We start from the raw sequence: 25,439 nt of genomic DNA, 5'->3' as shown, positions 1-25,439 counted from the left end.
ACCTTGTTCTGCTCTCTTTCCCTTTAGTAGAAGAGAGCATATAAGGCTACATGAGGTGCCTAAACACAAAAGCACTATTCTTAGATTAACTATTTTTACATGTGGAGATGACTGGAACAATCTGCTTACCTAGCATGTTTTTTGCATCACATTCTAAAAGTTCTACTGCTTTCAACAGAAGGCTATCTTTTTTAAATGGGATAATTAATGCACTGTAGTTACCTGCAGTAATTTGAACTTTGTTTCAGCAATTGTTTCCACTTCACATAGTTGAAGATACATCTCTCACTGTAAACGCAGGAAAATCATACTACAGCTCCTCATATTATGAAACATACAGAAAAGTTAAGTTAAGGTATTCCACTGAAACCATAACTCAGAGGTCCCCAATGTGAATTTTGGCAGCGATGCCTCTCGATGACATCACTTGCCGCCGACAAGCAACATCATTGAGAGGCATCGCCGCCGAAATTCGGTGGCATTTTGGCGGATGCTCGACCGCCGCCATGGTCCTTCGTCTGGAGCCTGCCAGACGAAAAGGTTGAAGACCACTGCCATGACTGGCTTTCTACCCAGGTTCTCTTGAAATACAGGGAGCAAAAACATACAGACCAAATGCAATGTGCAGGTTCTTGATCATCCTTGGCATAAAAGGCAGCATTTTCTCTTTTTAGAATACAAACCCAGAAGTAGAGTCTAACATGTCTGGCACTCTTACTACTCTGGCCACACAAATTAGCGGTACTGTAGATCAAGAAGGGTGTTCTCTTCTAGGAGAAAGCTATTCAGGACAGCAGCTTGTGCTGGCCTTTATTACAAACTAAAATGCTAAACATACACTATTTCAGAAACAGGCAGAGTACAGAACCAGCATCCTCAATCTAGCCCAAAGAAATCTATTGAAATGGGAAATATACCCAATCAGGTAGCTGGCATTTTATAACTCATTATAAATTGCATAGATACCTAGCTTTCAGGCAGTCCTTTTCAACAATAAAAAGAACAGGAGTACTTGTGGCACCTTAGAGATTAACAAATTTATTTCATGTTCTCTGTACGTATAAATATCTCCTGTCTGTGTGTTCCATTCCATGCATCTGAAGAAGTGAGCTGCAGCTCACGAAAGCTCATGCTGAAATAAATTTGTTGGTTTCTAAGGTGCCACAAGTACTCCTGTTCTTTTTGCGGATACAGACTAACATGGCTGCTACTCTGAAACTTTTCAACAGTAGATCTCAAAGCGCTTTACAAATTTGGTTGGTATCAGGTTTATCATGTGTAAAATGGGTAATTCCCATTTTACACATGGGGATTAATGGTCTTGCAGAATCTGCTATGCACTGTGGTTTAAAGTAAGCCTTTAAGAGTCTAAAGAAAGCAGCTTCCCATCAGCTACCAGAATCACACCTTCCAAATAGACTGCAAGACATTGGTAACTACTTATGCATATGGTCAACACAAATGGTTGATTTTCAGACAACAAATCTTGACAAAACTGATTTTGGATAATAGTTACTAGGGCTGTCCCAGTGTAAAGCAGAAGACTCTATACTTTAGAAATCATGAACTGTATGTGCATACACAAGGATACATGTTAAGAGACTAGGCACAAAACAGTCACTTCTGTCTGCCTGATACAACAGTGCCCTGTATAAAGAGTCAGTACAAGCTGCAACCCTTGAAAATTAGCAGAAACAAAGATGTAATGCAACATAAAAAAGTATTAACCTCCTCCATAAAATAACTATAAATTCACTTAATTTCATAATAAGTTGTAACTTGTAAATATGATGCATGTTGAAGAGGTTATTTTTTATATACCAAAAATTGATGACAAATCAATAATCCAAAAGATAAAGCATATTTATTAAAAAGATCAGAACTCAGCAATTGCCAAGATTGTAAAACTGAAAAGATTAATTTACTGATTTGACAGACACCTGTATTATAACATTTAAATTTACTCTTCGAAAACTAAACTGCCTCATACCATCCTTTCATCATTTTTGTCGGTTATTTTCAATGATCCACAAGCCAAGCAGGTGCAAAAAACAAAAAACAAACCAACAATATCATATAAAAATATGCACAGAGTTTTGCACAGAAGTGTGATCTGAATAGGAGCCTTATCTCAAAGCGAGCAGCTTTCCAACCAGGGAAAATCCTTTATGGTTTCAGCCAACCCGCAATGGAGGAGCTACGAGCACAACGCCGTCACCTCTGACAAAGAGCATTGGAATATTCCTCTTGGTAGACTAAGCGGAAGGAAAGGAAAGCATGATTTATATAATGCATCTGAGAAATGTAATCAACTTTAAATTCATGTTCAAAGATATAGATATCAGAAGTTTATAAAAAGCAAGTTTTGAGGAAATACAACTTAGAGTCTTATCCACAGAGCAATACAGTTAGCAGGCAGGTTTGTTGTAGCTTTTACTTTGATAACAATTTGCCTGAAGTTGCTTTAAATCAAGTCCTGCTCAAATCTAGCTATCAAAAATTAATTTTCATCTGTCAATTTTAAGTTTAACTCGATAAAACATTCAACTTAGAAAGTACTTTTCGTTTTTCTTTTCTCAAACATAAGTACATTTAAACCCTTACTTTATAAATCTCTTCATAGGTTTCCTCATCAATCTCTATTGTTGTCACGGTCTCTTCAACATCACCCAAAATCATATTTAAGTGCTGATCATAAGCCTGTGAGAATGAGACCAGTTTAAATTATTTTCTTTACAATCTGTACCACACAACAAAAAAAGTGTTTAAATATTTGTAGATCAAAGCAGTTCAAATACAAACTGATTAAAATGAAAGTACCTTTTCTTAGTGTATTTCAACTTGGACTAATGAATAATCAATTGCTTTGACCTTCAGATATACCAGTATTTTAACATTAGTGTTTATTTAACTGGCACTAGTGAACACAGTACAACTTTTACTTTTACACATTAATTTTCTTTCAGATAGTTATTTCAGCTGTCACATACTTTAACCAAATTATAGTAGCACAGGTTTAAGATTACTAAAGTTATATAGGTAGGGCCCTACCAAATTCATGTTCCATTTTGGTCAATTTCATGGTAATATGATTTTTTAAAAAATCATAAATTCATGGGTTTCAAACATTTAAATCTGAAATTTCAAGGTGTTGTAACTGTGGGGGTCTCAACCCAAAATGGGATTGTGGGAGTGGGGTTGCAAGGCTATTGTAGGGGATCAAAGTATTGCCAACCTTACGTCTGCATTGCTGCCTTTGGAGCTGGGCAGCCGGAAGGCAGCTGCGGGCTGGGTGCCCAGTTCTGAAGGCAATGCTGCTACCAGCAGCAGTACAGAAGTGAGGGTGGCAATACTGTATCATGCCACCCTCATTTCAGCAGTGCTGCCTTCAGAGCTTGGCTTCCAGTCAGCAGCTGCAGAGCTTCCTGTAGCCTGAGGAGGTTCCCAGAGCTGGGCCTGACCTGGCCCCAGAAGTAGCCCCACCCCATTCAGGACTAACAACTGGAGCCCAGCGTACAGTAGGTGACCCTGGCTGAGGCATCCCCAGCCCTGACTCTACCCAGCTCCAGGCTCAGCAATTAAAGGGGCCTTGAGCTGGTTGTGTGTGTACAGGGGTGACCACAGTGCCCCCCCGACTACAGTGCCCTGGGCAGTCGCCCACTTGCCCACCCTTTAGGCCGGCCTTGCCCCCCTTCAAGCGATGACCTCCTCCCCTCATACCTTGCTACCCTCACTTCTGTGTTGCTGCTGGTGGCAATGCTGTCTTCAGAACTGGACTCCCAGTCAGCAGCTGCTACTCTTCAGCTCCCCTATGTGAAATCTGGTCTGCACTACAATTGCCAAATTTCACAGGGGAGACCAGATTTCACAGTCCATAACATGTTTTTCCCAGCTGTGAATTTGGTAAGACCCTATATATAGGGCCTAATCTTGAAGGTTTCACCTAAGACAAGATCCCCACAGAAATAAATGAAAGCTTACAAGAATAAGGCTGCAGGATTGGCAACCTAGTGTGGGTTTTGTGTGTGCACTGATCACAGATTGGACACAAATGTGTGGTATCTGCTCTATTTGCAGGTTATTTTGCCTTGGCACTGTCTCTAAGTGAAGGAACTCTTTCATGAACTATCATTTTCATGTGTACAGAGCTTCACAGTGATGACGTGGTGGATGAACAACAGACAAAATGTTGACCCCTGACTTCCACCTTTAACTATGTAATTCTATTTGAAGTATTCCTTAGAAAATTCAATGAGCTTTTTCCATTAAAAAGCCAGCAAGGTAGAACCCAGCAGTACAAAGACATAACACCTATGTATTCATGAAATAAAAGTTCCTACAGGAAACAGATTTCAAGCTTTCAAGATGTCATAAAACAATATAGACAAAGGCCTTAATGTGATCCTTTTAATTTAGTTATTTATGAACAGTAAAAATCCATACAATCATGGCCAGTAGGGATGTAAATACTGTTTAAAAAGTTAACCATTTAAATTATTTTAAGACATGTCATTTAAACAGTTAACTGTTTAAGCAGCTGGGGCCCATCAGGCCAGCATGGCTTGGGCCACTCCAGGCAGGGAGTGCGGCTGAGCCTGCTCCGGGATAACAGTTAAGGCAGTTAACCGGTAAGACTATGCTTACCAGCGTTAATCTTTTACATCCCTCATCTCCAATATGCATACTGAAACTAGATCTACCTGGGCCAACTCAATAAGCCACATAAGAATTTCAGCTAGTGTAGCACTCCGAAGGACTAATCAGAGATGACCATTCACAACACATTACAGCAACACGCCATGAATCACACCAGTGCTGAAGCCATTTCAAGGTTATCATCCTTGGGATAGCCCGTTTGGGACTTTGAAGATGAGGACTACACCACATTGCAGTGTTCAGGAGGGATGCTTTGACTGACAAAAAGCCAGATATCAACTTGTGAGAGTAAGGGGCAAGTCATTATCACTGAAAGTTGCTTGAATACAGAATAGACTTCTGTAGGACACCAGCTTGAGCCCAAATACCAATACTTTTAGAGAATGTTTCAATACCTACCTTTTATAAAGCTCTTTTCATCGGCAGATCTCAAAGTACTTTATAAAAAGGTTGGTATCATTATCCCTATTTTACAGATAGGAAACTGAGGCTTAGAGAGCTGAAGTGACTTGCCCAAGGTCACTCAGGAGGTCAGTGGCAGAGGCAAGAAACAAACCTGGGTGTCTGCTGAGACCCAGTCCTGTGTTCTATCCACAAGCAACATTGCTCTAAACTAGTTTAAGCTGGATTTCTCCTAAACCATCATGTTGTAAAGACAACTGGTAATGGCAGGAAAGGAAATCCAGCACCTTGTCATTCTAAGATAACAGAATAAAAGACAAGGATTTCTACCTTCTCCAGGTATTGGTGCTCAGATACCAAGACATGCTCAGATAACATGTCAGGCACAAAAGAAATTTCTATATACTTTAAACAGACCTTAAAAATGAACTTGAATGGAATATCACAAAGCAACCAACCTTTATGAGTATAAGCTGCCTTGACTTTTATATCTACTATTTCACAGTTAAAAGTACACCAATGTTAAATCTTGCCACAGTGTTTTACTTACATGTAATCTGCCTCGAAGTTCTCGGTCATTCCTCATTTTCACATAGATTCGTTCATCAAGACTGAGTCTGATCAGATCCAGTGGCTCTTCTACAGTATTTGTTGTTTGTTGCTAAAAAAAATAAAAAGCAGTTTTCACAATATACACAAAAGCCTCTGAACTTTTATGTTCAAAAGCAGTCCTCTCTCTCTCAGGGATAGGATAAAGTACCTTTCACCTTCAGGTCAGTTATTTGATCCAGCCAAGCTAGGAGCAACCAAAAATCATTACCATAGGACGAGCATTTGGTGGCCTATACGTCCACACTACCATCACAATTGGGACCTTTACTGGCAGTCTTAATGGACAGGCCAGAAATCTGAACAAAAAGGGAACCAAATATATCTTTTGCCCTCAAAGTACAGCACACACGGTCAGATCTCAGATACTTTAGCAGGGGATGTAAAGAAGCTTACACTGTCACTAACTATGCTGTTCTCATTGGTGGATAATTATTATTTGTATTATTGTAGCACCTAGCAGCTCCAGTCACGGAAAAGGACCCCTCTGTCCTAAGCATTGTTCAAACAGAACAAAATGGTGGTCCTTGTCCCAAAGAGATTGGGGTCACTGGGGTAAGTGTCCTGTATTTTATAAAAGCAGCAAAGAGTCCTGCGGCACCTTACAGACTAGCAGATATTTTGGAGCATGAACTTTCGTGGATGAATACGAAGTGGGTATTCACCCACGAAAGCTCATGCTCCAAAACGTCTGTTAGTCTGTAAGGCGCCACAGGACTCTTTGCTGCTTTTACAGAGCCAGACTAACACGGCTACCCCTCCATATCTGTATTTTATATTCCTTCACAATTATTCCTTCAGCTTCACTTTCAACAAAAACTGCAATAAAAGTAGGAAACATAAAGCCATGCATCTCTTAAGCTTGATAATAGCACTGACAATGTTAAGGTTCCAGGAGACAAAACAGCACTGAAATGGCACTAAGACCACAAGGAACAATTCAAGTTAGATTTTTTTTTTTTTTAATAAAGCAAAGATCATAGTAAAGACTGAAACAAAGGAAAAAGTTTTGATGTAAAATGCAGTAGTGAGAGGTTAAAGATTTGCTGTTCTATGACGAACATGCAGTCTGCCTTATGTCAAAGGCTACAGCTTTCTGCAATTCTTTTTTGTCATGCCTCCACTCTGTCATAGAAAATTAGGGATGGAAGAAACCTCAGGACGTCATCTATTCCAACCCCCTGCTCAAAGCATGACCAATCCCAACTAAAACATCCCAGCCAGGGCTTTGTCAACCTGGGCCTTAAAAACCTCTATGGATGGAGATTCCATCACCTCCCTAAGTAACCCATTCCAGTGCTTCACCACCCTCCTAGTGAAATAGTTTTTTCTAATATCCAATCTAGACCTCCCTCACTGCAATTTGAGACCATTGCTCCTTGTTCTGTCATCTGGCATCACTAAGAACAGCCTAGCTCCATCCTCTCTGGAACCCCCCTCCCCCCCCTTCATGTAATTGAAGGCTACTGTCCTTTGCCTGCTCTGCCTTAGCTTACTAACCCAGGAAAAAGGAAGCATCTCATGTCTCTCTTGAGCAAGCCCCTCTGGCTGAGCTAGGACTCAGGAGTGGTGGAGGCATGCTCTGGACCAGTGATGACCAGGAGGGCGGTTCTCCCTCCCCACACTGCTCCTACCTGCAAGCACTGCCCCCGAACTCCCACGGACTAGGAGCAGGAAGCTATGTGCAACGGGAGCTGCAGGGCAGCTTACAGAGCCATATACCCCCCTCCGGAGCCACAGGGGCACGCTGGCCCCTTCCGGGAGTGGCATGGGGCCGAGACAGGCAGGGAGCCTGCCTTAGTTTCGCTGTACCACCGACTGGGAGCCACCCAAGTTAAGTGCTGTCTCGTGGAAGCCAGCACCCCAACCTTCTAGAGCCAGCACCCAAAATCCCTCCTACACCCCAATCCTCTACTCCAGCCTGACCCCCGCAGAGCCAGCATCCCACACCCTGTCCTGAACCGAAACGCTCTGCCCCAGCTTGGTGAAAGTGAGTGAGGAGAGCGAGGGGGGAAGAAGGGGAGGGGTGGAAAGAGCGGCACAGGGCTTTGGGGAAGGGCGGGGTAGATCCTGGGTTGCCCCCCATGAGCCCCATTCATTAACCACCCCGGCACTCTCTGAATAGGGGAAAAGCGGAGTAAGAGAGGGGGCCGACAGCTGCGGCGTCCAGGCGGGAGGGCGACCCTGCTGCGGGGAGGGATCCTCACGAGAGGGGACCCAACCCCGGGAGGGGGAGAAGAGAGCCTCGCGCGACTCCACACTGAAGCCCAGCTCAGAAGGGGGCGGGCCCGAAACGTGGCTCCCGCCAAACAGTGAGAAAGGGGCGAGTCACTCACCTGGTCCACTTCGTCCGCCATCTTTCAAACGCGAGCCCCGCCTCCTCTCGCGCGAATCTACCGCCCCTCGAGGAGCCGTCGGCGCGTAGGAAGGGAGGGTGGTGACGACACGCATTGCGTAGGGGCGGGGGCGTGGCGCGGTCTCCAAGCGAGGCTAGAGTGGCAGTTGCGCTGTTCGTCGGGCCGGGCCGGCAGAGGCGGGGCTTGGCGGAGCCTGCGCTGGCGCGCTCCAGAGGCAGGCAGGGGCGGTGGAGAGAGGAGCTGGGGGTGGCCCGGGCTGTTCTAGGTGCCTCTCCCCATCACCCTTTGTTCTGCCCTAGACGCTCTGTGTGAGCAGGGCCGGGCAGTGGGCGTGGCTCAGCCCCCTCCCCCCCCGCACAGGGGAATGGGTAGGATGAGCGCTGGCTCGCGAAGGGAAGGGCGTGGCGAAGACCCACGTTACAGATGGGCAAACTGAGGCCCTGCCCGGCCGTACCCACAGGCTACTTTGGAATTACTGTCTAATGGGCAGCGTGGGTCAGCCCAAGGCCTGTCTGCCCCACGGGGACCGGGCCAGGTGCTTCAGCAGCGTTGCCCCCAGGCAGGCGCGCGGGGCGTGGCGGTAGCACAGGACGGGTTAGTGCCAGGCAGCCTGGGGGCTGTAAGCTGAGTGGCGACAAGTAACTGGCACGTGTGACCGGCGTAGCGCTCCAGCCCCTGCCCGCAGTCACTCCCGTCCCGGGGGGCACGTCATGGGGACACGGCGTTGGCCCAGCCCGGAGCACGGGTTCCTGGGACTGGGGCAGAGCGGACACAACCTCTGCCAAGAAGGGGCGGTTAGTAAGCCCCATCCGACAGGCCTGTGCAGCGCCCCGCGCAGAACAAATGCAGCCCCGTGATCCTGCCCCAGGTAGCTCTGCACAAAGGCGATGTGACCGGCGCCGCCATCTCCCGCCCTTGCGGGCTGCAGCCCACCCGGCCGAGACGGAAGAGACGTCAGGTAGAAGGGGAGGAGAGAAGAGAACAGAGGTAGGAGCCGGCTGTGTAAGCCCAGCCTCCCCTGGGCTTTGCTGGAGCTACGGGAGGCCACAGGGTGTACGCAAGCGTGCAAAGGCCTTGCCAAAGGAGGGGGGCTGCATTCATCTCCGCCGTGTTTACTTTGTGCCCCCCGCCAGTCTCTGGTTGGGTCCCTTGACAGACGCAGCTTTGAAGAGGAAACAGCATGGGCAGGAAGCGCAAAGGTTCCCTGCAGCGAAAGGCTGCCAGCAAGAAGTTCAAGGGAGAGCCTGCTGCAGCAGCCACCAGGGCCCCCCAAACTCACAGGCGAGAAGCAGAGGGTGAGTGTAGAAATAGACTCTTTCTTGCGCCAGCGTCTGTTGCAAGCAGTTGCATAAGCATCACGGAGAATATAAAATCAAGGAGAAGCAGCCCCTGTCACCTGATTGCAGACTGGGGGACGGAGATTCATTTGGAGGGGGTCAGCGAGATTTCCCCTTCCCCGCAACATGCTCCTTTGGAATTACTTTAAAAATGACTTTTAAATGATTCATCTGTGCTGATGAAGGATCTTTTGGTACCATATTTCCATAGGACATTCAAAATCTTACTTGATTTTTTGGACTTTTCCCTCATTTAAATGTTATCGTTTTTGCTAGCCTCTGGCCTGCTGTCCAAAGTGCATTTCTAATTAGATTGTGAAGAACAAACCAAATTTCCCCCCTAGTGTTTATTTCTGGCTGCATTCATTCTGTGACTTCAGTTTTCCTACAGGGTTTTTATAGGAGTTTACCCCCCCCCCCCCAAAAAAAAAAGTTTATTTAGAATTGTTTTTGTCTCTGTTTTCAGTTTAGAGCTTAATAGAGCATTTGGAATATTAAACAGCAGATATACCCCTTTGAAAACACAATTTCTTTTCATAGCCACTAAATAGTATAGTGTTAGTGTTTAACTCCATCTGCTGATATGTTGTCCCTTATGCAATATGTAATCATGTGATCATGACTGATTTAACTTTTTTTGTATGCCTCATTTAAATTGTACAGATGTTACATAAGCAAGATAGTTTTCTCTCTAGAACTGAGCGAAGTTCTTAGTGCTGTCTGTAGAGAATCCAAGATGTCTAAACCTTTCCTTTGACACAGTGAACGAGGGCAGGATCAAATGAATTGGTCTGGCAGGTGCAACTAAGAAGAATGAAAAGTTCTAGGGTGGATTGCAGCTTGTGGTTTTAGTAAGTGCGTGTCATTTCAACAGATCTTTAGGGCATTATCCTCTGTGTAAAATATAAGCATGGAATTCAGACCATTCTTAATGCAAATAATAGTAGAACTTGATTGATTTTACATCTGCTTGTGGATAAGGCTAACTGAAAGTTGCACTATAAACTCTTAAGGCCTGATCCTGTATTTCTTGTGCATCCAACACTCAGGTTTGTACTTTAATATTATACTATGGTATCTTCTGTTCCTTTACCACATCTTCCATGCGTATTATTTCTCTCTGGATTTCACATAGGTGTAGAACAGGGATTCTCAAACTGGGGGTTGGGACCACTCGGGGTCGCGAGGTTATTACATGGGGGGTTGCGAGCTGTCAGCCTCCACCTCAAACTCCGCTTTGCCTCCAGCATTTATAATGGTGTTAAATATATAAACAAGTGTTTTTAATTTATATGGGGTGGGGTTGCACTCAGAGGTTTGCTATGTGAAAGGGGTCACCAATACAATAGTCTGAGAACCACTGGTGTAGAAGATGATGTAGTGAGAGTTCCAAGCAATCTGTATCATTCATTAACTTGTGAGAGAGACCCTAAATTTTCAGAGTAGTGTCCTGCTTTTCTGTGACTGCTCTGTCCAACGTACTGGATTTGGTCCTGCAAAGTGCTCAGCACCTGTAACTCCTGTTCAGTGAGAGCTGAAGATACCCAGAGAGCCTCAAAAAATCAGGCCTCTCATAAAATCACTATTTAAGAAATAATGGTTTGGAATTGGTGTAGGCCTTGATAGAATATTATTGGACCCTGGTATCTATGTAAAACCCTATTAAAGACAGGAGGCTACTCTGTGGGCCCAGGAGTGTGGTGTCACAGAGCAGTTCACAGGATTGGGGCCTTTGTTTTTCTTTTTTAAATGGAATGTTTAAAGTACAAAGGCCTTTTTCCTCAGTAAATTTTCTCTCAAGGTTGCTTTTTAAAAATTTTATTGAATTTGAACCAGTGTTACTGGTCTCAGAATTGAGTCCATCATGGATGCCAACCAACCATTGCAGTATTGCCAATCCCAGATGTTCAAACCCATGACTCAGGCCCCCAGAATGCATGGTATTGGCTTAAAAATCACAAGACTGTAAAAACATAAAGTCTTCTTGTTTGCCTTCTGAAGTGTTGTTGTTGTTTATTATTTATCATACATTTAGGTCACATTTTCAAGTTTTGCTTGGCTGCCTATGTTATGCTGGGGGTCGTTCTAGCTTCCATAGCAGTCCAGTATGAAGAGGGTGCAAAGCTGGTACCTTAGCTCTCCTCCTCCCCCCGGTGTTGTGAGTTCTGCAGTGCCTTGAACAGCAGATACTGCAAGACTTGCAATAAAATCATAAGAGTTGGCAACTCTGCTTCTGATATATATTTACAATTGCACTGGTTTGCAATTGCTTGGTCGTATGTGAACTGACTTGAAATAAGAGAGCTTGTTTCAGTAAAATTGATGAGCAGAGTTAACAGAGATCTCTCTAGTTTTCTTGCTTCTTTCAGACTTCCAGAAGCTGTAATTTTATAACAGATAATCTCTACTTATTAGGAAATAAAAATGTAAGTCCTAATCCTGCAGCTAGTCTACACATGCAAATGATTTAAAAGTGACCTTCAAAGCTTTCTTCAAAGTGGGATCATTACAAAGACAGCTACAGGCAGAGGAATATTCAACTAGTAAATTATTATAAACATAGCGTTGGGGGAAAAAATCAGCTCCTTCAAAATTACATTGACTGGTGTTTCTCTGCTATGCTGTGTTAGGAAATAGATATTCAGGCCTGTCTGCAAAGGCCTATGCTTTAAGAATTTAGGTGTATTCTTATCACTTAGCTAGTTATAGAGATATAAAAGAAAGACTCAAAGATCACTGTCTGTGGAATGGCCTTCTCTTACTGTGACAGGCTAAGGCTGTCAGCTAAGATGTAGTTAGGCAGCCATAAGCTGGGAAGTGTATGGTCACATCCTTACGTTCCAGACTAGTCTCATTGAAATAAGGTGCTATTGGGCTATGAGGAATACAATCCTGCCCTGATATTTCTATCACCTCCAAAGAAAGGGAAGAGCCTAGAAGATAGCATCCTGTCTGGCAAGAACTCACTTATCAGTAGACACAGCTGGAAAACCCTTATGTCTGTGTAGATGTAGTTGTGAAATCCTCACTTCTATATTCTTCTGCATGTTTATTTGCATGGTTTCTGTCTGGTTCTGTAATTGTTCCTGTCTGCTGTATAATTAATTTTGGTGGGTGTAAACCAATGAAGGTGGTGGAATATAATTGGTTAAATAACGATGTTACAATATGTTAGGATTGGTTAGTTAAATTTCAGTAAAATGAATTCTGCTTAGCAATACCTTAACCAATCACGTTTTACTATATAGTCTGCAGTCAATCCGGAAGTGTTGGAGGGAAATGGGAACAGGGACTGGGGATGGGGGAATTGGGATCATGTTTTACTAAAGGGGGAATGGGAACAGGGGATGGGAACAGGAACAGGGACACCGGCAAGGCTCTGTGGTGTCAGAGCTGGGAAGGGGGACACTAAGGAAGGAAACTGGAATCATGCCTGCTGGAAGTTCACCCCAATAAACATTGAATTGTTGGCACCTTTGGACTTCGGGTTTTGTTTCTCTCTGTTCATGTGAGAAGGACCAGGGAAGTGAGAGAATGAAGGAATAAGCCCCCTAACATACTGACCCAGAATACATTGATCTGTGGGCCTGATCCTGCAAACAGTTAAGCAGTAAGTGACTTCATGCAAATAGCCCTATTATTTATGCATTTACTTCAGAGGGGCTACATGCATGAGTAGAGTAACGGAGTGTTTTCAGGAACAGTGTGTGTGTCACTTGGACACCAGCAGCCTCCCTGAAACATGGAATAACCCATAAGGGATTAGGTAACTGGCATTTTTTTTCCTTACATAGAGTGGCTTTGGAAACCTCTTATAGATATGACATAACTATTCCTATATACTGGCTACCAAATAAAATAAATTCTGTGGAACCATGCCATATTCTAAAAAAGGAGAAAAACTTGGCACAGTGCATGAGGGGATTGTGCCCATCAATCCAATCTCATATGTGCATAATGCACCCATCACAGTGGGCACTGTTGTTTCACCCAGGTGTGATGAGGAAAGCGTCTTGCTATTGTTATGGGAGAATCTTCAGAAAAGAGGTGCTTTAAATCAGTCTTGCAAAATTCCACTTGTCTGGGGAAAAAAGCCTTTTGCGATAGTTGAGTACAATATTTGTTTTTCATCCACCATCATAGGTAAGGGCAGCTATTGTATATCTTGTGTATATTGGGCTGCTATATTTCCCTGATGGTTTTGCTTGAAATGCACTTTTTGGTAAACACTTCACATTTGTTAAGAAAATATTCTCATAGGCAGTATGTTCATTTTAAGCCTTCATTTTTCCTTTCAGCCTGTGAGTGATATGCTGGCTCCCTAGAAGTTGTTGGGAGTTTTATTACTCTGCCTGTGTAGCTAGGATTTTGCTCTTTGACATATATTTTTCCCCTCTGATCCATTTCAGATGATTTTGAAGAGGAAAAGCCCAGTATGAAGAAGAATCTTTCAAAAGTTCCTAGTGGAAATAATAAGAAGAAAGGAGATCGTGATGCTGAAGTTCATAGCCCACCAGGTAGATCTTCAAGGCAAAAAGGAGCAAAATCAGTAGCAAAGGAGGAAAATAACATAGCTGAAAAAAACAAAGGGAATCATAACAAAGGGGAGATCTGCAGGTAAGTTAATCTACAGCATCAGCTTAACAGTCTGGAACAATATTGTATTCACTTTTAAATGTGTTTTAGTTAGAGCCTGATCTTGCATGTACACACAAGTTCCTTTACTCACACTAATAACCTCATAGTTCCAATATGCACTTGAGCATAATTATTTAGGTGCATGGTAGTTTGCAGGATCAGGCTGTTGGAATTCATTCTAAGTGGAAAGCTAATATTTGAGACATTTCCAAGTTTTAATGCAAATAATTGTAATTTTGTATGGAAGTTGTCAAGTAATTTAGGCCGAAAATTCAGGTTTGTCTGCCCTTTAAATGAGGGTAGGGAGGAGGAATGTAACCCTATGACACGAAGAAATCGGCTTAAATTGCAACAGAGGAAGTAATAATCCTGCCTTCTGTGCAGGGGACTGGACTAGATGACCTATTGAGGTCCCTTCCAATCCTACACTTCTTTGATTCTATGACATTTTATTGACATTTTTTAATACAAAGCTTTTATATGGACTAATAGCAGGAAATGAAACTGATCGATCTTGTTTCACTGGCCAACCTGAACAAAATTTACTAAAATAGCAAAACAGACACAGTTCTAATTCCTATTCTTCTTATACTGATGAGGCTTCAGCAAGATTAACAGTTCAATGCATGAATTCTGTAAGGCCCTGGTCCTGCAAAATGTTATATGGAGACAGAATCTCTGCATCTGTGTAGAGCCCCATTGATTTCCCTGGGGCCTTTTGAGGGTGCAGGTATCCATCTCCATGAAGATCCTTACAAGATGGGGACCTAACGTTACACACTGCACTGGGAAGAATATTTCTGCATATTTACTGTTCTCCCTCTATTTATGGCAAAGATGTTTTACTTTACAAGTACAAATACATTCTTTGCATTTGTGCTTTGCTTTGTCAAATATTTTAAGGCTTTGCAGCTGTTATTTTTAATACAGATACATTGTATTTGTTTTTCTATTTTAATATTGTTTTCCTCCAGTTTTTAAACAAACTACACACTCTTATAGCCTTTTTTTGTTGTCTTTTGTAATCTATATAGTGCTTTATCGAGCCCCTCTCAGAAGGAGATGACTTTGAAGAGACAGTCCACTATTAAAAAAGAAATGAATGAAGATGATGATGATGGAAGTGAGGATGAGTGGGAGGATGTGGAAGGTAACAGCCTTTTACAGTGGCCTTATCAACTATTATGCTCTAAATAGTGTCATATACTGTTGTTCTCGGTGATGATTTATTTGATTCTGATGCAACATCTCTCTTGGATTCAGATAGTTTCTACAGTCGCTATTACAGCTATAGATTTTTTTAAAATGGAATCTCATATAAATATTTATAGAGAATCTAATCTAATATACAGATCAAGATTTTGAACATCCCAGTGTTCATGGGTGTTTAAAGATGGGTCCAAATTAAAATTAATATACTTACCAGCAGGGGGCATTTTAGCCTCATATTATTCTTGCACAAACAGTGGCTAAAAGAGCAGCCATACCCCTTTTCTGGAATTTCCTTTGCTGCTTACTTAAATAACACAAGGTTCCTAGCATTTGCCCCTGAGTTTAGGATTCCTTCATGCAGAACCTCTCTATCCTGCCCCTCATTCAGTCTGCCTCAGAAAGACACTAGGGACCCTTATATGTATGTTAGTTGGTGTTACTAAGACCCACCTAGTTTGGCTGCCAGTGTCCGTGAGCAGAACAGCTCTGCATTTTATGCACCTGATACCTATTAACATGTGTAGCAATGCTGCTACCCAATATGTGGCAATTCCTGAACTATTTGTAAATATGAAATATCACCTTATGCTGAGAGAAGCTTAGAATGAGTCCAACAGAAGAATCAGACTGTGATTTCCTAGAGATGGGGACTGGGCAAGTTAAGTCATTCAGTCAGATACCATTTAGCTGGCCATCAAACCAGGCTGTGAAGACCAGAATTGTATTGTATTGTAGCTGTAAATGTATGCCTACTGAAGTGAACTCTGTACTTAAAAACACTCCTGAGTCTTGCCAGTCCTTTTGAACTGATACATTCAGGCTAAATCTTTCACTAAGACTAAGGCACCAAGGGAAGAGGAGCTCCAAAAGCTGGAGGGTGAAGTTGAGAATACCAAGGTTATGGTAGAATTTTAACATTGTTACAATACGTAATAATATCTCTCTACCACAGGACGCATGGTAGAGTCCCAGAAGGTGTTACTTTAAATAGGGTTGCAGTGCTGTAGAGAAGGCTGTATTTTCAGCTCCCACCTAATGTGGAGCACCTAGTCCACAAAAATATTAATGAAGATTATTCCACAAATAACTGTCTAAATGTAGTGTACTTGTACGGTGCCATAGAGACAGATCTGAAACCCAAGTGCTGTGTCCCCACAACAAACCTAGCACGGCCCGTAGCAATGCAAAGCTTCCCTTATGCTGCTCCACCAATGTTCCTCAACCCAATTTTGAAGTAATTATTTGTTCTATGGACTTTCTGGTAGAGGGGGTTGATTGTGATGGTAGTATAGTGAAAGGGAGAGCTGTCTTCTAGAAACTGGACTGAGTCAATACCTTGATACTAAAGCGATTGGCATTCCGTGAATACCTTAGATACAGAATATCCGATCATTTAACATAGGTTACTGAAGAGACACCAAATGGCAGTGACTTTTGGCAGTCCAACTTTGGCTACATTTGAACAGATGAATTAGAGAGGAGAGACTCCCCAGGGTCATTGATTCCATGGGTGTTAATTTTAATTTTACATTTCCAGAACTCGAAGATCCTGTCCTGGATAAGTCAGGAGAAGCTGCTGCCCTTCCTGCACTGGTGTTGCCCAGCAAACCAGTTGAGATAGAAATTGAAACTCCAGAGCAGGCAAAGAAAAGAGAGAGAAGGTAAGATCAGTTATACAGAGGAGGCAGCATAGACCAGTGCGTAGAGCAGAAGAGCCAGGAAAGTTGGCACCTGTAGCTCCATCCCCAGAGTCAGTGCCTATACAAGGAGCCACATATTAACTTCTGAAGAGCCACATGGCTCCGAAGCCACAGGTTAGTCACCCCGGCATATATCTTCTTTGTCTTTTCCCATTTCCATAAGATTTTTTAATATAGTAGTACCCTGTCTGTAAATTCAGTTAGGAACAGCCCTCTTATATCCTGTCACAAGTTTGGGTATTGAGGCTAAGATTTTACATCTGGTCTTATAGGTCTATAAATCCTAGTTACAGGTAGAATCTTGTTACCTGTATGCTGTATTTTTCTTTCCTAATTCACATGGGTATTGGGAGGGTTGAGTAGTTAGTTAATGAAAAGTGCTAAATAAGTACTAAGTATTTTTTGTTAGTTTGCTGTACCTTTTTTTACACTGACAGCTCTTTAAATTAAGGCACTAAGTCTCAGTAGTAAGGTATGAAGAGCTCACAGTTTTTTAATCACATCTGCACCTCATAACTGTTGCATAGAATTGACTGAATTCTCCCAAAGCATGCACCGGTCTTCGTATAAAACCTGGAATTGATTCTCTGACACATTTGATTATTCCGAGTCCTGGTCAGGAATCTGGAATGGTAGGTCCATAGGGCATTACAGCATTCATTTATTTTATAACACTTTGCAGAGAGAAAAGGAAAGCCGAATTTGAGACCTATCTCCGGAGAATGATGAAACGCTTCAACAAGGAGGTTCATGAAGATACACATAAGGTGAGGGTCACAGAAGCAATGTGGCAGAGTGGGTACAGATCATGAAGATTTTGGAACAGTTGTGGTATGTGATTGAAAAGGCACAATGACATTTAGAGCCAATTCTAATCTGTATGATCCATGGACATGCCTAGAAATTAAAAGGAAAGCAGAGTTCCAATCAAATTCACATACAGGTTTCTCTCTGACCATCATATGGAATTCCCTGCTGCTTGGAGAATCTGCATTACTGGAATTCAGGAACAAAATCGATGTCAGTGGTGTGTATAGGATTAGCTACTGAACTGGGGTGATTCCTGGTCATATTCATGGAGTTAAAGTATTCATCACATTTGGGGCTGGTGATACTGATGAGCACCAAAGGGATTTTGATCCAGATCCTCAAAGGTATATAGGCACCTAACTCCTATTTACATCAGTGGGAGTTAAGTACTTAAATACCTTTTGAGAATCAGGGCCTTTATCACCTTCTTCTGGAGCACTGAAGGGTAAGATGGCCTTGTGTTCAAGGCACTGGGGCTGAGGAGATCTGGGTTCAATTTCTGTTTTGACACAGATTTCCTCTATGCCTCAGTTTCCTATTGCTAGATCTAAGGATATGACTTTCCTACTTCACTAGAGTATTGCAAGAGTAAACCCATTATTGTGTAGTGCACAGATATGGTGAGGGTAGCCAGATAAGTACCTAGATACATTGAGTTAAATTAGGAAGGCATATGTACATGATTTTACAATTGTTTTATTATTGGCAGATCTCCTTCCAGCTTCTGTTTCTGTACTGGCTATGGAAAAAGGGTGGGAAATCCAGTATAATGAAAAGTATTTAAAATAAGAACTAGTTTTTGACTTTGAAATTGTCTTTGGAGATGAATATTGCTTCTGCTCTCAGGTGAAGCAATGACAGTTCTTTCAAAAGGGAAAAGAGACAAAGTTGGTTTTCTATCTGTTTTGTGCCTAGTCCTAGAAAACAAATGATGGGAAGTGTTTAAACAAAGCTCATCAATGTTTCCAGATGGTAGATGGACACGTCTGTCAAAAAGGGAACTTAACTGGCATTTCATTGTGCATTAATTTCAGGTATAGTTTAAAATCTGCTCCTCCTATTTTAGCTATCCTTATTTCACTTCCCTAATTGTGTCATGGAGAGGGAATTGAAACAAAGATCTTAGAACTGATAATTTGAAAGACAAACTTTATGCTGTTCCAATAGAGGCTACAGAAATTGTAGTCACAAAAGGCCACGTTCTCCTCTGGCTTACGTGGCCACAACTCCTTTGAGAATCTTGGCATCTCCTTCTTCATATAGCTATTGGGTCAGATTCATGCTGGTATGTTAACTGTAATGGTGTTGCACCTGAATTAATATGGCTGCTTGTATTAGCTGAAGAGCCTTTGTATTTGCCCTATCCCTGGCTGTTGATAGAGGAGTAAAGTCATTAACTATACCAAAAACACTGGCTGTTTCAATCTTAAAACCTATTTTCTATCTCCTCCAGGTTCACCTACTATGTTTGCTAGCAAATGGTTTCCATAGGAACAGGGTCTGCAACCAGCCAGATCTTCAGGCTATCGGCCTTTCCGTCATCCCCACCCGCTTCACTAAAGTGCCTGCAGGTCGTATAGACGTTCTCTACCTCTCCAACTTGGTGAAATGGTAAGAACCTCCCTTGTAATCCAGCTCTCTCAGGTGAGAGAGATCAAGGTTGATGAGTGTAGTCATACAAGCTCAAGTGATTTATCTTGTTAAATACTAGTTTGGGGAAAATCCGCCCCCTCTTTTTTTTTTAAGGGAGGGGTGAACTATGAAGAAGTCATTCAGGAAACTGGACACTAAGGTGAATTTTTCATTCTTCAAGGTTTGTTGCAACTTTCACTATCAACACTGAACTCTCTATTGATGATCGAGAGAGCCTGCAGTCCACTTTAGAGAGGCGCTTTGCCATCTATGCTGCAAGAGATGATGAAGAGTTGGTCCATGTGAGTGCCTTGAAGTCTGGAAGCTCCTGAGGTTGCTTGCTGGGTTTGGATGCCAGATCACTGGGGCAGTATTGCTGCTGTAGAGGTCGCAGGTTAGGTTCAAGAGGTGGAGCTGGATTTGAAGAAAACTGATATCTCATCTCTGGACCTTAGATTTCTCTTTTATTTTTTTCTGTTTTAAACATAGCCTCTGTGCTTTGAATGACATATGTGCCTTATAACCTGAACAAGCACTCACTGGGGTCCTGCTGTGATTAGGCCCTGGTTCTAAGCTATACCCAACTGAAGACCTGGTGATTTTTGGCCCTCTGTTCTAGGCAATATCCAACTGGGTTAATGTGTAATTGGTCCTGATGCTGGTGGCTTCACAGATAAATATGTGCATTCATTCAAAATCATTACCCCTGAGTCTGCTCTGGCATTGCAAAGCAACTACAAAATCATTACCCCTGAGTCTGCTCTGGCAGTGCAAAGCAACTACAAAGACAGATTAACCAGCTCCTCTTTTGTAAAGCAATTCCTGGGGTCACACAGCCCCTTCTTGGTCCCCAGTTTAGGGGGTTTACCTGAAAAAAGAGTTGTGATCAAGATGTCACTGCATTGAGGCAATTCTCAGCAGTCAGCATGACCACTTGAGGCCAAGGGCAGCCAGGTGTGATTTAGAGCAGCCTGAAGGCTTTAACTGACAACTATTTTTTAAGGCATCTGGCAATAAGTCAGCCTGTGACTTTGGAACTGGGGTAGGGGGGCAAACTAGAGTCATGTCTTTCCAGTTCACATAGGGGTTGCTGGTTAAAGAAAAACAATTCATGAGCATAAAACTGAACATTGAGGGAAGGTTTCCCATCCTTTGGGAGAGCAACATGTGAACTGCCATTTTGCAGGTATTCTGCCCACAAGTCCATCATGGTCCTTGGAAACCTGGGAAATTGCAGCCTTGGTCTAGTTGTAGAATGTCTTTGCTGTGGCTGGAGATGTAGAAATACCTCTAGGTAGGAACTGAGGAATCATGCTTACATACATTGGCGGGAGAGGAGTACAGACAGAGTGAACCATCCCTAAGTTTGAATGCTTCTGGTTTGAATGTATCTATTCTTCCCCATTTCTGCTGAACTCCCACATAACAAAACAGGCAGCCGGTCACCACTGATACTAGTTTACAGTTGCTGAACTATCATTGCAGTGTCCACATGAATGGTAGATGTTTCTTATAGTAACATCTTGTTAGCATACATAATTTAGTCAATCCATTCTTGAAAGAGGTGCTACTTTGTCTTCTTTAGCTCCATTTACCTCAGGAATGAGGAACTGAGAGGAAGAATGGTTCAGTGTTGGAGCAGTAGACTAGGACTTGGGAGGACAGGGTGCAAGGCCCTGCTCCACCACAGACTTCCTTTGTAATCTTGGGCAAGTCATTTAGCCTCTTTGTGCCTCTGTTCCTCATGTATAACATGGGGATGTTGTGAGGATAAATGCATATACTGTGAGACATTCATGTGAGACATTCAGACGTTGTGGTAATGGGCGCAATGTAAGTACTAGAGATAATTGAAATGAATCTTTATCAGCACACATTGAAAGATCTGGATGAAACTGACTTTTGGGTTAAAATCTGGCTCCAATGTGGTTTTAAGCTGGCTGTTCATACTTAAAAAAAAAAAAACCAAAAAAAAAAACCAACCCTCTCTCCCCATCCCTAACCTCAAGTCTTTTCTTTTTTCGTAAACAGATATTTTTACTTATTCTGCGAGCGTTACAGTTGCTGTGCCGGCTTGTGCTGTCTCTGCGACCCATACCCCTGAAAGAGCCAGCAGGAAAGGTAGGGTTCATTGGAATTGTGGAAAAAAAAGAATTGACTATTTTAGGGGCCACACTCTGGCCCAGAGGATGATCGTTAGGTGTCACATGATGTTGAAGAAGAAGAAAAAATTAGGCTGAATGTCAGAAAAATCTTCCTGACAATGAGCTGTATTAGGGCAGAGTTGCCAGGGTTTAACTTAAGGTGTGATGCTAAACTGATTTAGCTAACTTAAGTAAGAGTGTCCACACAGCCTTTGCACCACTATACATTAAATCAGTTTAAAGCCACACCTCAAGTTGAACTGGTGGGATTGAGACAAGGATTTAAGCTGTAGAATTTCTTCCACCACTTTTAAAACTAGGCTGGATGAAATACTAGAGTTGGACTGAATGATTGAATAGGTCTTTTCCATCTGTGACATCTGTGATGGAGACTGACTAACAAGCTCAGATCCTTTTAAAGCCAGCCACCCCATGTATCTAGCCAGTGTTTCCTTCTCTGGGGTTAGGAACACAGAGCACAGCCTCTTGAAGCCCACCAAATGGCCCTCTTCAGCTATTTGACTGTAGGTTTATAGTTCCCTAAAGCCTGCATATTAACAGCAGTGTACTGTACTCACAAAGCTTTGTTCTGCTTCCACCTAGCCCAGTTAGTGGAAGTTGGACTTTGTCTAACAAACATTATTTGCTCTAGAAAAATCAAGATAGTCTCATTTGTTTTCAGGGCAAGAACTCCTGCAAGAAGCATTCTGCCAAAAAACCTAAGGCTCCATCAAGAAAAAGCTCCTGCAAAGCAGCCAAACAACAGGAGACTCTGTCAGGGAGTGAAGGAGATTGCAAGGAATCAAACACCTCTGGAACCAAAAGGAAAAGTAAGTCAAAGGTGATCAAGGATTGCCAGGAACAAAAGGAATCCAGTGATGATGAAAGCAACCCGGGGGAAGAGGAAAGAGCACACATGCCCAGAAACAACTGCCCACGAAGAGTGACCTTGAAAGTGTCTTACAAAGAGGAGAGTGGAAGTGACAAGGGCAGCGATTCTGAGTTTGAGGCTTCGGAGGAGGAGGACAGTAATTTCTCTGATGAGGATTTTGAAACTGTCTCTAAGAAGCAGAGGGGATCATCGGGGCCCCACAAAGCAAGGATAGCAGTTGAAAACAGCAGGAAAACCAGGTCTTTGGAATCAAAGGGGCCCAAGAAGTCAGATGGAAATGAGCAGTTGCTGTCAAAAGCAGCTTCTCCAGGCTCTTCTAATACACCCAGGAAGAGGAACAAAATCATCTCCAGTGACGATGATGAGGAGCAGGAGGTGGTGAAAGTGACAGGCACAGATCAGTGGTTGGAAATCTTTGTTGAGCGGGAAGACAGGTGGGTGTGTGTGGACTGCGTTCGTGGCATCGTTGGCCAGCCCTCTCTGTGTTTCAGATATGCCACCAAGCCAGTGTCCTATATTGTGGGGATTGACAGCAATGGGCACGTAAAGGACATAACACAAAGGTACGACCCAGCATGGATGACTTCGACAAGGAAATGTCGTGTGGATCCCCAGTGGTGGGAAGACACGCTGGAACCATATAGAAGCCCCTTTGTGGAAAGAGAGAAGAAGGAAGAAAGGGAGGTAAATGGGCACCAGACATTCAGGTCATTTCATACCAAGAGCCAAATCCTGACATCCCGAGTCTGGCGAAACTCCCTGAGAAGGGATGCTGGGATTTGGTGCCAGAATATTTGCTGTATTCATATGTGTGTGTGTTAAATCTGGGGTCACTAAGGGGAACGTATATATGTTAGTTACAAGAAATAAAATAAAATGCAGGCTGTTTAGGAGAGAATCTGGAGAGAACAAATGCAGAGGACAGACCCATTTGTAACTTGTCACATAGAACAGCATTGCCCTTGTCGTTAAACACTTTGGACCAAGTTCATCTGTGGTGTAATTCCATCAGCACCAAAGGAGATACACCAGGGATGCCTGTGGTCATTTGGATTACCTGCTTTTGTATGGGTTTCTGATTTTGGGGGGGATCAAGTTTATAGTACAATCTTTCTTCTTCTTGTAAAATGCTGGTGTAAAAGACTATTAAATTCACTATTATTTGCATGGGCCATGCAGTTTCTAGTTAAGCTTCAAGACCAACCGCTGCCGACAGCCATTGGAGAGTATAAAAATCACCCTCTTTATGCATTGAAGAGGCATATCCTGAAATATGAGGCCATCTACCCTGAGACTGCTGCTATCATAGGATACTGCAGAGGAGAGGCGGTATATTCCAGGTGAGACATACATGCTTGTCATATTGTAAAATTTATATAGGTAGCTAAACTGAACATCAACGAGACAGTTCTGTGTATTTTAGCAATCCATTGAAAGAGTGTAGACAGTTGCTTTTGTTCTGGCCTCTTTAGAGACTGTGTGCACACACTGCACTCCCGGGACACCTGGCTGAAGCAAGCTCGAGTGGTGAGGATTGGGGAAGTGCCCTATAAGGTAAGGGAGCTTGGAATGATGTCATTGCACTGCCCTCTCTGGATACATAGTCCTTGCTTTTATACCTTTTGCACAGACAAGATTTGCACTAGGGGGTAGTAGGGAGGATTCTTTCCCTCCAGGCTGCAGGGAGCTGCCCTGCTGCTGTGGATCCATCAGCCAGCCAGGCACCAGCTCTGACTAGAACTCCACTATGTGCTCTTCACACTCTCAGGGACCATCCCTGTTTGGAGGTCTCCTGCCTAGCAGAACTGCACTCGTTAGATTCTGTTCTGAGCCTTCCAGGATCCTTCCTTGAATTAGAAGATTTGGCCCCAACTTTCTCACAACGTGCCTAGGTGCATCAAGCATAAGCTGTAAGTTACAGATGTCAAAGCTATAGAAAGAGCACTCTTTTCCTCCCATACCCTTCTCCTTCGGTCTCCCAAATAAAATCTGAGATCCCAGATTAGTGTCTGTTTCTAAAGTGTGACAAATGCAGCCATTATGTTTACACAGATGGTGAAAGGATATTCCAACCAGGCAAGGAAAGCACGACTGGCAGAGCCTTCAAACAGGGAGAAAAAGGATTTGGGGCTGTTTGGCCTGTGGCAGACGGAAGAGTATCAGCCTCCTGTGGCAGTCGACGGAAGGGTAGGCAGGAGGGAAGAGAGGGGATGTGTGTGTGTGTGTGATATGAATGAAAAATCTGGAATGAAGACACAGGCTTTATTTTTCTAGAGCATCTTTGTGTTAGTGGTAGATCAGTCTGCAGCTTCTGGATCGCAAAGTTCTGGGATTTGTAGATTATGTTGGTTAACTGCCCAAATTTTAGTCCAACCTTAAGTAGGCCTCCATTTTTATGATTGGAAATAATTATGGAGTTCTGTGCCTGCAATTCAGGGCTTGCAAACATGGGGAGTTACTCTTGATTAACTTTGGAAGTGAATTAAGTTAATTTGGAATAAGGCACTCTTGTTCCAGTGTAAGAGCATCCACCTATGGAGAAAAATTGGGAATAGTTAATCCGCTTGAAATTCACACCCTACCATATTCTGGGTTAATTTTCGTTTTTAATTTTCAATTAGTTACGAAGCACAGATGGTAATCATAAACCAGGGTTGTCAGTGTAGTTGCAAAATGTAGGCTAATGTCTGAAAATACGGCTTGTGTCCTGACTATTAAAGACTTGTTGCCAGAGTGTCGCTAATCAGACATTCAGAATAAGGATAACTAAGCAGACACTTGTAATGTATCTATTTCTGAATAAGAGCAGAAATTTCCATTCATCTTCTGACTGAGCATGAGCTTCACTTTTTATTTTCATTTCTCAATAACAGGTTCCCCGGAATGAATATGGAAACGTGTATCTCTTCCTGCCCTGTATGTTACCAATAGGCTGTGTGCAGCTAAAGCTTCCCAACCTGCATAGAGTGGCACGGAAACTGGACATTGACTGTGTTCAAGCCATCACTGGATTTGATTTTCACGGTGGCTACTCGCACCCAGTGTATGTG

General features: G+C 43.0%; 2 protein-coding genes across 8 annotated transcripts in view; one reads left to right on the top strand and one right to left on the bottom strand.

Annotated features, from left to right (window-relative positions):
* Positions 1-1,842: 1,842 nt before the first annotated feature.
* Positions 1,843-8,109, bottom strand: LSM3 (LSM3 homolog, U6 small nuclear RNA and mRNA degradation associated). Its single transcript, XM_030570139.1, has 4 exons — positions 8,004-8,109; positions 5,609-5,719; positions 2,605-2,700; positions 1,843-2,255 (listed from the first exon to the last, which is right to left on the bottom strand). Exons 1-4 carry the CDS (start codon positions 8,022-8,024, stop codon positions 2,175-2,177), a joined length of 309 nt encoding a protein of 102 aa, XP_030425999.1. The 5' UTR covers positions 8,025-8,109; the 3' UTR covers positions 1,843-2,174.
* A 67-nt stretch (positions 8,110-8,176) lies between these two features.
* XPC (XPC complex subunit, DNA damage recognition and repair factor) overlaps positions 8,177-25,439 on the top strand; it is a 28,368-nt gene continuing 11,105 nt past the window's right edge. For 4 of the 7 annotated variants that reach the window (XR_004001327.1, XR_004001326.1, XR_004001325.1 and 1 more), the window contains exons 1-13: positions 8,177-9,319; positions 13,771-13,978; positions 15,034-15,149; positions 16,749-16,872; positions 17,594-17,678; positions 19,175-19,332; positions 19,535-19,655; positions 21,385-21,474; positions 22,180-23,073; positions 23,569-23,729; positions 23,862-23,943; positions 24,442-24,576; positions 25,263-25,432. Coding sequence is in view for 4 of the 7 variants with exons in the window: in XM_030570133.1 (XP_030425993.1) it covers positions 9,205-9,319; positions 13,771-13,978; positions 15,034-15,149; positions 16,749-16,872; positions 17,594-17,678; positions 19,175-19,332; positions 19,535-19,655; positions 21,385-21,474; positions 22,180-23,073; positions 23,569-23,729; positions 23,862-23,943; positions 24,442-24,576; positions 25,263-25,432 (2,459 nt within the window). In the remaining 3 variants the exon portion in view is untranslated. Of the gene's footprint in view, positions 9,320-10,123; positions 10,213-13,770; positions 13,979-15,033; positions 15,150-16,748; positions 16,873-17,593; positions 17,679-19,174; positions 19,333-19,534; positions 19,656-21,384; positions 21,475-22,179; positions 23,074-23,568; positions 23,730-23,861; positions 23,944-24,441; positions 24,577-25,262; positions 25,433-25,439 lie in introns of all 7 variants that reach the window. The other 3 variants (XM_030570134.1, XM_030570136.1, XM_030570135.1) reach the window with 3 other exon arrangements.

The sequence above is a fragment of the Gopherus evgoodei genome, chromosome 7 (genome assembly GCF_007399415.2).
Source record: "Gopherus evgoodei ecotype Sinaloan lineage chromosome 7, rGopEvg1_v1.p, whole genome shotgun sequence".
Classification (NCBI taxonomy): Eukaryota; Metazoa; Chordata; order Testudines; family Testudinidae; genus Gopherus; species Gopherus evgoodei.
This window is presented reverse-complemented; position numbering and strand designations above follow the sequence as displayed.